At 43.7% G+C, this 11,317-nt stretch overlaps 1 protein-coding gene across 5 annotated transcripts in view; it reads right to left on the reverse strand.

Moving 5' to 3' along the window:
• The window catches only part of LOC105302825 (plexin-A1), a 311,386-nt gene that overhangs the window by 179,600 nt on the left and 120,469 nt on the right, over positions 1-11,317 (reverse strand). For 4 of the 5 annotated variants that reach the window (XM_023520931.1, XM_023520930.1, XM_023520935.1 and 1 more), the window contains exon 5: positions 4,179-4,262. The exons of the other annotated variant lie outside the window; for it this stretch is intronic. In XM_023520931.1, coding sequence (XP_023376699.1) covers positions 4,179-4,262 — 84 coding nt within the window. The remainder of the gene's footprint in view (positions 1-4,178; positions 4,263-11,317) is intronic. 5 annotated transcript variants of the gene reach the window in all.

The following is an 11,317-nucleotide window of genomic DNA, read 5'->3' on the forward strand; positions in this document are numbered from 1 at the left end:
GCATTTCCCCAAAGTTTGTGAGGCTGGGCCCTTTTCACATGTTCCTGACCAGTGGGCCATCTTCTCTAGTGAAGTGTAATCCCCTGTATTGACCTCCTCTTCCTCTGAGCCCTAGAGCAGCTCCTGTTTTCCTGACAGGCTCCGAATGACACCCCTAGGGACACCAGGCACAGAGCTGTTTAGTGCTGTCATTGAGAAGGCTGCAGTCTTGGCAGTATCACATGACAATCATTCCTTAAGAAAAGAAACCCAGAGTAGAAGCAAAGAGTAAAACAGGATGCAGGGCTGACTGCTCACATGTCAACTCTCAGATGGCACTGTGCACTGACGGGCAAGAAGTGAGACTACATTCTGGGGGAAAGAGCCCCAAATCTAGGAAGAACACACATATCTGCAAGTTTCTCGCTTTCTTCCTGCTTCAGTCTTTGAAGCTAGATCCCAAAAATTCCCTCATAACTTTGTAGGTGCTGAGTTTAGAAAAAATGAGACCATTTTTTAGAGCTGGCAGGTCCTCTGGTCACAGGCAGCTGGCCTTCAGGCATCATCCCATCAGGGGTCCTAATCCCGCCCCTTCTCCCAAAATGGATTGTGAACTTTGTGAGGCAGGCACCACAACTGTCTGAACCACCTCTTGGCATTTAGCAGAATTAAATAAATGTGAAATTAGTGAATGGCTATGCATTTATTAAAGAAGAGGGAAAAGGATGGAAATAAGATGAAAGAGAATTGAATACTTCGATCTCAGGTACTTTACATAAATGACCACTCATCCCCGAAACAACTGGCAAGCTACTCTTAAAATTCCCATTTCAAAGATAAAGAAATTGAACTATGGAATTCAAACAACTTGCTCAGAGTCATAAGGCTGTTAAATTATTGAAGCAGAACTAGAATTGAGATCTGCTGAACTCCAAAATCCTCTCATCCCCCCACCCTACTGGGCCCCATGGCTAAGGACAGAAGAGTGGTCAGCTCACCAGCTGTAGGGTCTAGTTCAGAGCCACTCGGCACCAAGGTTTCTGCCAGAAGACAATGAACGTGCTGGTTCTGAAGGGGCACAAGTCACCCTTAGCCCCATGATAGCTGAATCCAGGTGTGGTATGAGTGGAGCTCACTCCTAGTTCTTTTGTTTCCTACAAGAAATCACAGAGTGGCAGCTGAGCAAAGCCTCTGGGAGGCCAGTAAAGATAGTAAGAGATTCGCAGGTAGTAGAGAGCTTCACCCTCCTGGGCTGTATGCCCGACATGCGGAAACGAAAATGGCCTTGTTCTTGAACACTCTCAGGTATGAGAGAAGCATCCAGTTATGAGCAGCACATGGTCCCCACACTACCTTTCACGGAGGCCTCTTCTACCCCTGTATACAAATGGGTGCCACTGCCGTCATCTGAGAATGGCCTGTCCTGGGGAGTGGGCCATCCTTGAAGATAAGTTCCATCTTGGCATGTGTATACACGTGCGTGCACGCTTACACTTTATCCGTTAAATCCAAACCTGAAGCGCTATAACTTGAAACAGAACCCCCAATACCACCATACACTCGAGAGTAGAGCCGGCACTCACAGGGGCACCTAGCATACGTGAACACGTTTGTAATGTTACCTCATCTACTATCCCCGTTAACTCCACAAAGAAGGCATGAGCATCTCCACTTTACAGATGAAGAAATTGAGATGTGAGGAGCTGTAGTGGGCGTAGACTGTGATGGTACAGAATCGCATGTGGGCCAAGGTCCACTGGTAACCTGTGCTGCTTTCTGCTTCACAGTTTGTGTGTGAACACCACATTTGGGGTGTACTTCCAAGCACCGTAAAACCCTCACAAGACCCCTGTATCTCCAGCAGCTCACTGCTCTCTGTGGTGAAAGAGAAAACACTCCTCACTTAGATCTTGCAGTGTGGGCGTGAGGAACAATTACTCAGAAAGATTACAAAGCACAGGAGCCCCACAAAATATGATTTCCGCACTCAAGAATAATCATCTAGGGAATAAATACTGCAGTACGAAAGGGTCAAGAAGTCTCCTCCCCCTTGGAAATGAGTCTGGATTCTGTGCAGGCTTTCCCCACCTGCCAAGCACAATGGGCTGGCACTCCGGGCCAGTATCCCATAGGCAGAAGGGCAGCAGGGATCCAGCTGAGAGGCCTGTGGACACATCAAGGCACCTCCAAGAGCCCAGACCTCTGCTTCCCCCATCTCAATCTTCTCTCACCCATAACTGAACACCCACCTATTTCAGGTGGTCGAGGATTCAGCAGTTTTCCCTGAATAGGTTTCCACCGTCAATCCCTAAACTTAAAAGGAAATGGAAAAAAAAAAAAAGGAAAGCAGCTTGATAATTGGAAGGCCCCTGAAGCTATGTGTACAGAAGCTGAAATGTCAAGGTCTGAGAGTATTCAACAAATGAAAGCAGAATTATATAAAAGCAACGGCTAATAAAAGAGATTGTTGAATGCTATGTTTCTATTCTCCCAGTCACTACAAGAATAAAATTATCCACAGAGAAAATGGAAAACTTTTTTCAGAACTGATACAATTAAGCCCTCGACTATGCCTCTTTGCTTCCCTTCCTCCAGTTCCCCTGCACCCTCCATCTTCTTCATCAATCTCTAGTTCCTGGGATGCTAGAGGTACTTTCCATCTTTGGATGATCACCAGCAAAATGCTAGAGTGTAAAAGTCAGAAAGGAGATCATGTTTCTGCACCTCCTTCTGGAAGCATTCAACAACTGTTCTCAAGCATGTAGGAAAATCTCATTTAAAAAAAAGGATACGTCTGCATATATAAGTAGTTTGGACCTCACTTTATGAGTGGGGAAAAACAGATGAGAAAGAAAGGCTTGTCCAGGAGAATGTCTTCTACAGCAAAGCAGAGAACTGGTTTTAAGGAGAACTAGAGTAGAGATGAGAGAAGAGTGACAAAGGGAAAACAGATTTTAGAGGAGGAAAAATGCTGTGAGGCTACTTCCCTTCCACCCCAAACAGACACATGCACGCATGCTTCTAGGAGCCAAACCCAGAGAAGAAAATGCAAGAGGAGCACAGCAGGAGACCGCAAAACTGCACACATAAGAAAAAAAATCTGTGCTTATGAACATATGTCCGGGCAACTGTGATAATTAGAGCTATGGCTGGTGGAATTTTTTTTTACCCTTTTCCAGGATCTCAAATCACAATCCCTGTCATTACAGCTACAGTCAAACCTGGACAAGGAGGCTATTCTGGGAAATATCTGCTTATTAAGGGCCACCTCTGTAGGCAGTTCAGAGTACCCTGACAATCCTTGGGATCACGGGCTGTCACCATCAGCACTCTGTTCTGGCTGTCCCCTAAATACCCCAAAGAGGGTAGACAGGTAGGGGTGTCCCTCCTGTCCCCACTTCCTGGAAACGCAGAAATCCATGTTTCTGCCAGGCTCCAGCGTGGCATGCCACAGGAGAATACCCGTATGAAAATCAAGCCCCTCAAGCAAACTGTCAATTTCAAAGCTCCAAACTGTGACAAACGATTCTCGAAGATTTGCCTGCAATAAGCTGATGGCTCGGGTTGTTTGGCATGCTGTCTCAGGCAGGAGGGAAAACAATTTTTTTTACCCTCCCAACCATCCCTTCCCACGTTGTAAGCCGTTTCTATGAAAAATCTGTCATGATCAACAAATTAACTACCTGCCCCCCTCAAAGTAAGCAAGTTACCAAATGAATTTTCAAGAATTGTTCTAGGCTTAAAAAAAGGAAAAATAATGTGTCTTTGAATCTCATTCATTTCAAAGTCTTATCCTTAGAAAAGTAGTGTGTGTAGCTATGGTGCACTTTGATCTCCCTGGCTCCCAGGAGAAAATCAATAATACAACTTTAATATATTTGTATAGCAAGACTTCAAGTTATTATTATTTTTATCCAATGCAGCTTAACTAAAATGAGGAAGGTATACTGGGTCTCAGGCATCACCTGTGGTGAAATGATTTTTTTCTTAAAACGAACTATAACAGCCAGCCTCATTCAACAAAAAGCAGGCCAATTAAAAACCAATTATCTCTATGACTGCAACTTGTTGAAAGGTTGGGGACGTGGTGCTCGCTGCGGAATGCAGGAAGGTGAATGCGCATTGGGGCTTGTGGGCTCCTTTCTCAATGGTGCCTTTAGGACTTGGTCTTCAAAAAGGCAGCCAAGCCTCAGCCTTACCTTCTTCTCAATGCGCCCTAGTTGCTCCTTATAGAAAGCGTCATGGTGTCTCAGCTCTGCCTCTTGGTTCTCCAGCTCCCTGGCCTAGTTGGAAGAGAACAAACCCACGTTACCAGCAGCAGCAGGGCTGGGCTGGGGCTGCAGGGAGAAACCCACGATGATTTCTGCTCACAGCAATACTATTAATGAGAATAGCGATAATGAATTGAAAATCAATGCTATGCCAGATCGCTTACATATCTTGTGTTTAATTTTCACCACAAGCCTTCTAGGTAAGTAATTGCTAGAACCATTTCACAAATAACAAGCACTAACATTTATTGAATGCTTACTTATGCCAAGTACTGGTCCAAGCGGTTCCCAAATGAAATGATTCTTTCATTTGATCCTTATAATTTCTCTAAAATGGAGGTAGGCTTATGATTTCCCATTATAGATAAAGAAACAGAGGGGCTAAATGATCATCCCAAAGCTCAGAGCTACAAGGGAAGAGCTGGGGCTTGGATCTCAGCAGACACAGGGTCCGGCCTGGGAGCTGCACTCTGCCTTGAGGCCACACAGTCCAGAAGGGCCAGAACTGTTCTCTGGCCACAGAGTCCTCACACCTGGCACCAAACCACACCACTGACTCACACTCTGAGCTGTAAAAGGTAGGGACTCCCAAATGCACTTCTTCTGGTGAGGCAAACTCCTTGCCTCAGGGGTCAGGGAACTGAAAGGTGAGCAGTATCAGAACCCCAGAATCCTACAGCTCCCTTATCCACACGATGGGGAAAGAAAAGAAATGTTGGCACACACAGTCGAGGACTTTCTCTCACCATCACAGTTAGGCTGAGTGGCTTGGCTAACCAGAACAAGCAACATGGAACCAACAGACCAGGGCTAAACCCACCCCACCCCCCACCCTTAACTAGCTGGGTAACCACAAATAGTTTCCTAACTCCGCTGAGTTCCAACTTACTCAGGTATAATATATAACCGGGAACTGAAGTGCCCCACAGGACTATGTAGAGGTTAAAGGAAACCCCACAGAAAGGAGCATGGTCACTGCAGGTCACCACAATGGGACACCTGCATCACAGCAAAGCAGGGCTAAGAACTCTGGAAAACCAGCTTGGTGCTTATAGGAGAAATAATGCCATCTGCTCACCGTCTGCCCTCTGCTAAGGACCAACTGTGCTCAGTGACCATTTTACGCTCCTTGTATCACTTAATTCTCATGACCCCAACAGCGCAAATCTAGTCAATGTCTGAGGCGGGCCATGAACCTAAGTCAGTATGACTCTGAGTTTTGGGCTTCTTCCTTTAAACCACACTATGGTATCAACACATGGTTTTGAACTGTTCAAAAACACCAGGTAGAACAAGAATCAATATTTTTATAAACTCATTTCCTTGGCATGAAACCCTTCTGAGGCCCTAGTCGGGGAGACGAGGTGGGAGGTAGAGGGCTGATAATGAGGAGCTGGCCACACAACAGTGCCTGAGTAAAGGCTTGGGTTTAGAGCAGAAGTCTACAACCCCTGGGCCATGGACCGGTACTGGTACTGGTCCGTGGCCTATTAGGAACCAGGTCGCACAGCAGAGGGTGAGCAGCGGGTGAGCGAGCAAAGCTTCATCTGTATTTGCAGCCACTCCCCAGCGCTAGCACCATCACCTCAGCTCCATCTCAGCTCAGGAGGCATTAGATTCTCATAGGAGCACCAGTCCCTGGTGCCAAAAAGGTTGGGGACTGCTAGTTTAGAGGACAATGCTGCTACCAGGAAAACACCCGGCCAGCAAGGGCTTGGCAACAAGCTGACCACCTGAGAGTTGAGTTCTAATGCCAGCTCAACCACTGAGTGGCTTATATAAGCTTGAGCAAGCTGCTAACCTTTTCTCACGTATTTTCTCTTTACCTGTAGAATGGAGAAAAGAGTAGTAACTTGGCTCCCAAGGTGGCTGTAGAATATCTAAAAATGCCAAGAAGACTTCTGGAATGCCTGTGGAATGCCAACACTTCAAAAAAGCTAAAGACAAACAGTGAGACTGAATGCTGGGGATTTCTCACAGGATTTTTCAAAGTATGATGCTGAGGCATGTCCCAGGAATGCAGCATGGCTAATCTGTGCTGGACCCTCAGCAGCCGGAACTTAACCATTAATCATCCAAGGTGCAATCGGAGAAGCTGGTCTGATAAAATGAAGCCGGAATATCTCCCAGGGCCCCAGACCTGCCGTTTTCTAGCCAACAGTCTCAGCCAAGCAGGAAGATAACATGTGAGAGTAAAACTGTTGTGAAGCATTTCCGTGGCCATTCACTAGGAGCCAGTGGGGCAGATGCTTCCTCCGGGCAGAGGCTCCAGGAATGCTCAGCCCATGGTTCCTCGGCTTATGACAGCATGGATGCCTATGTCGGGAATGGGATGCAGAGCTAAAGCTCTGGGCAAAGCTCTCCAATCACTGCAGCTTCCTCAGGCCACAGACTGTTCACACAGGAGAAGGTATATTGAGGATACTGAAGGCCTCCTTCTGTAGTTACATCAATTTGCCACACAACTAAGCTATTATCAAGTAAGAAAATGATAAACTATTTCAAGAACTATGAGTTTGTCTTGTCCACTAGAATGGAAGCTTTATGAGAGGAAGGGCTTTGCCTGACTCTGGCACAGCCCCAAGCCTTGACCTCTACCACAGCAAGCTGGCAAGGTGACTAGCTCACTCCCTTCACTCCATCCACTAATCAGCACCACCTATCTACTCTGTTCATCTCTGAGATTTATAATGAAATCCAATGACTGACAATGGACCAGAGGTGACGTGAGAAAGGGCTGTAGAAAACGAATGAGATACAAACACCTGGATGTCAATGCCTGGCCCAGAGAAGGCACTCGATGATTCGATTTTTATGAATGAAGGTGGGCATCAGACAGTACTGGTCACTCTACACAGGTGCTAAAGTCCGATATCTGCTTCCCTGTACTCACAAGAGGCCATGCAGCAAGACCCTCAGCATGACCACGAAATCAGGGAGGCACAGCCAGGTCTCAGGGACTGATTCAGTAATTATCAGAACATTATTGAGTGTCTACCATGTGACAGACACTATCCTAAAGAGGCTGTGGATACAAAAGAGAACAGAGAAAGTTTCTGCTCCCATGGAGCTTAGATCCCAGTGGGAGAGACAAATGTGTGAGCAGATAAATCAGATAATTTCAGAGAGGTATATGTGCTGGAGAGACCACAGACAGAATAACTTGCGGGGTAGCAGGTTGCCATTTTCTCTAAAATGATTTCCAAAACAGTCTTCTGGGGGAAAAAATACTGAATAAAGTATGTTGTCTCCAATACAAAGGTAAAATATCACCGCTGTGAAGATCTACTCAGAGGATTAGTCTTTGAATGGGGAACTGAAAGGGAGCTTTAGTGATTTAGTCAAGGACTTCTTCCAGTCAAGAGAGCACAGTGAGTTCACACTTTGATGCATCTACTGTGCTCCAAACACATAGCAAGGGCAGATGAAAAATAAGAACACAAGACCAAAAAGACATGGCCAGGCTCAAAAACAAGATAAAATATCCAACAGAATTGAAATGCAAAGCAGTAGGTGGGCTGAAGCCAGCAGAGGCAGCCAGAACAAACCCTGCTCCATAGAGGCAGGGGACTGGCACCAGGTTTGCCACTCAGAGCCTAGGGCTCCCCCGGAATAAGCTTATATAAAAAAAATCCTCAGGACCCCCATATATGATTTTCAGTTTACCTGAACCTAGGTTCAGCCCAGAGGCCATAGCTATAGCCCTAACAAAGGAACCAGCACGCTGGCTCAGGTCTCAGCTCCACAGCACCAGCAAGACCACCACGGAGATGGACCTCTGAAGGCCACAATCACACTGGGCCCCGCACGTGGGTGTAGGTATAGGCAACCACAAAAGTACTGCACGGGGGAAAAAGAAAATGAGAGAGAAAACAAAGCAAAGCAAAGCAAAACAAGGCAAATATCAAAATTTCTACTCAAAACGATCCTCCAAATTAATCCCAAATATGTGCACAAATGTAATGCTTAGACTGCCAATAAAATCAGTAACTGGAATATGAGTTCACTCCAGATTAAATTTATTTTATGAGACATTATAAACAAGGATTTAAAAAAAACCTTTTTATTATGTAAAAATTTAAACACAAGACAGAATAATATAATAAAACCTCGGAGAGCCATCACTAAACTTCAAGAATTATAAAGGAAATCTTGTTTTACCTATTCTCTCTACCTGCTCTTTATCCCCAAATTTCTTACAGCAGATCATTTCATCTGTATATACTTCAATATATTTGTTTAAAAGATATAGACTTTTACTTTCCTAAACAGAACCATAGCACCATTGAACACCAAAAAAAAAAAAAAAAAAAAATTAAGAGCCCCATACAGGGCGTGATGTTAATTTCTTAACATCATCAAATATTTGGCCAGCGTTCAAATTTCCAATTGATAAAAGATCTTTAAAATATATATTTAAAAGATATATGAAAGAATAACTTCGGATTAAAAAAGAAGAAATTATGAACTTGGAACAAGCAAACCTGAAAACAGGTAAATGTTCCAAATTTAAATTTCTTCAAAATAAAAAAATAAAGTGGATAGGACAAACTCCATGCTGAGGGCAGTAAGAGAGAAATTAGCAAACTGAAATATAGCACAGAGATTTCAGCCAGAATGTTGCAATAGAAGACAAAGATAAAAAGAATGAAAGCGGACTCTGTCAGTCTGTCAGTCTTGACTCACTATTTCAGGGGAATACATGGCAGGGATGGCAGAGGAAGTGGAGGAGGAAGAGATGGGAAGGAGAAGAGAGGAAGGAGGAGGAGGACAAATGTTGGAGAGAAGGCAAGTTAGAGGAAGGGGAAGGCAGGGAAGATTAAGATGATGATGAGGTGATGATGAGGTGAGGGCATGGAGTAAGACGTAAGCATAAGGAGGAAGATGGGGAAATTGGAGGAAACTGAGGGGAAGAAGAAGAGAGAGAATGTAAACAGAAAATATCAATTAAAATTATAGGAATATACCAGTTATATGTGGTAGGCAGCTTCTAAGATGGGCCCCAGTGATCCTCCTCCTGATACTCATGCCCCTGTGTGATGCCTTACCCTTTAGTATGGGCTGCACCTTGTGACTAACTTCCGATGCATAGAATATAGCAAAAGTGATAGGATGTCACTTTCTGATTGCCAAAGATAGTGATTTCTGTCTTGCTCACATACTCTCCTTCGCTCTCTTGCTTCCTCACACTGATGGAGATGCCTGCATGGTAAGGAACTAAGCTAGTGAGGAACTAAATTCTGCCATGTGAGGGAACATGGAAGTGGGGCCTCCAAGAGCTGAGTCCTTTCATGAGACCGCAGCCAGCCAGCACCATGAATACAGCCTGTGAGAGACCTTGAGGCAGAGGCACCAGCCAAGCCAGGCCCACACCCCCGACTCACAGAAACCGTGAGATCATAAATGTTGATTGTTTTAAACCACTAAATTTTGTAATTTGTTATTTAGCAATAAGTAAGTAACAAAATATGAATGGATTAATCTTGCCCTTAAAGGTAAAAAGATCATCACTTTGGATAAAAGAAAGAAAAAGAAACTTCAACTATGTTTCACTGACAAGAGGCCCAATCCCCCATGCTAATGGCCTTACAGAACAAAAGAAAGCCTTTAACCGGACATAAATATAGACTGCAATGTATACTGTTTTGTTTTGTTTACATAAAACATTGAGCTTTCAAACTAAGATTTTAAAACACACACAAAAACAAAAAAGTAATGACCTGGGCTAAAAAAAAATTATTCAATAAAACCAGATGTAGCAATGGCTCAGATGTTAGAATCAATACTAAGGGACTTTAGAACAACTCTGAATATGTTAAAGAATCTAGTAAAAAAGAGTACACACCATATGTGAAAAGATGGAGAATTTCTGCAGAGATAGACACTATCTGGCCTTCATTATTTACAAAGAGAAATCAGCTATTAATCTTACTGAGGGTCCTTTTTACATGATGAATTACTTTCTCTTGCTGCTTTCTGGATTCCCTCTTTGACTTGTCCTTCAACGGTTTGATTATGATGTGTCTAAGTGTGGATCTCTTGGAGATCTCCTTGTGCACAGCCCTACATATACATATGGACTTCTAGATTCCTGGGAATATGTTGGAGCTTTTCAAAGCCTCCTCTGGACATTATTCTCTTGCTTTTCTTTTTAAGTTGTTGGGTTACTCTATTGTTTGCCCAAACTGTTGGCCACCTCCTCAGGCAGTTGTGATGTTCAACAATTGCCTCTGATTGTTTCAAAAAATGACCCCCGGGAAAAGATTGTTTCCACTGGGCAATGAGTCAAGTCAAATAAGGACAGCCTTGGAAGTGGGGTCTCCCAGAGAACCAGTAGATAGGAAAAAAACTGACAACTCTCTAAAAATGGGGCCATGAATGACTCCAGTCCTTTTCTGCCCTGTACAGTGGTTGCCAGGCTGCTGGTTTTTACAGTGATTGTGACTGTTGGTTTTCTAGGTTACTGGGGAGAAGAGGATGGGGATAAGACAGTTTAAGATGCTACGAAGCTCATAGTCCTTACTGAGATTCACCCATTTCTCTTGAACAAATATTCCTACATGCCTTGGTTAATTTTCAGAGTTCTGAAAAAAATAGATTCTTAGCATTTTCATTGCCTTTATGGAACAGAGGCTTTTCAGAGATCGTTACTTCACCATTTTCACTGACACCACCCAAAACTATAAAATAGAACCAAACAGAAACACTAAAAATAAATTTCTAGCATGGTATGACATTAAATCGTCGATTTATTAGCAGACCATACAGAGCACAGGAAAGAATCAACTTGAAAACAAGTTATTAGAAATTATTCTAATTGAAACACAGAGAGACAAAGCGTGAAAAATAAAATAGAACGGGGCGCACAAAATCCATAGAACAATATCGAGTGATATAGCATACATTTAATAGGAGTCCTAGAAGGAGAGAAAAATAGGGCAAAAAAAAAAAAAAAACGAAGAGATAAAGGATAAGAATTTCCCAAAATTAATTAAAGACAACAAATAACAGATCCGAGAAGCTCAGAAAAATCTCAAGCAGGATGCTTTTGTAAAGTTCTTAAATAA

Source organism: Pteropus vampyrus, unplaced genomic scaffold (genome assembly GCF_000151845.1).
Source record: "Pteropus vampyrus isolate Shadow unplaced genomic scaffold, Pvam_2.0 Scaffold285, whole genome shotgun sequence".
In the NCBI taxonomy this organism is placed as follows: domain Eukaryota; kingdom Metazoa; phylum Chordata; class Mammalia; order Chiroptera; family Pteropodidae; genus Pteropus; species Pteropus vampyrus.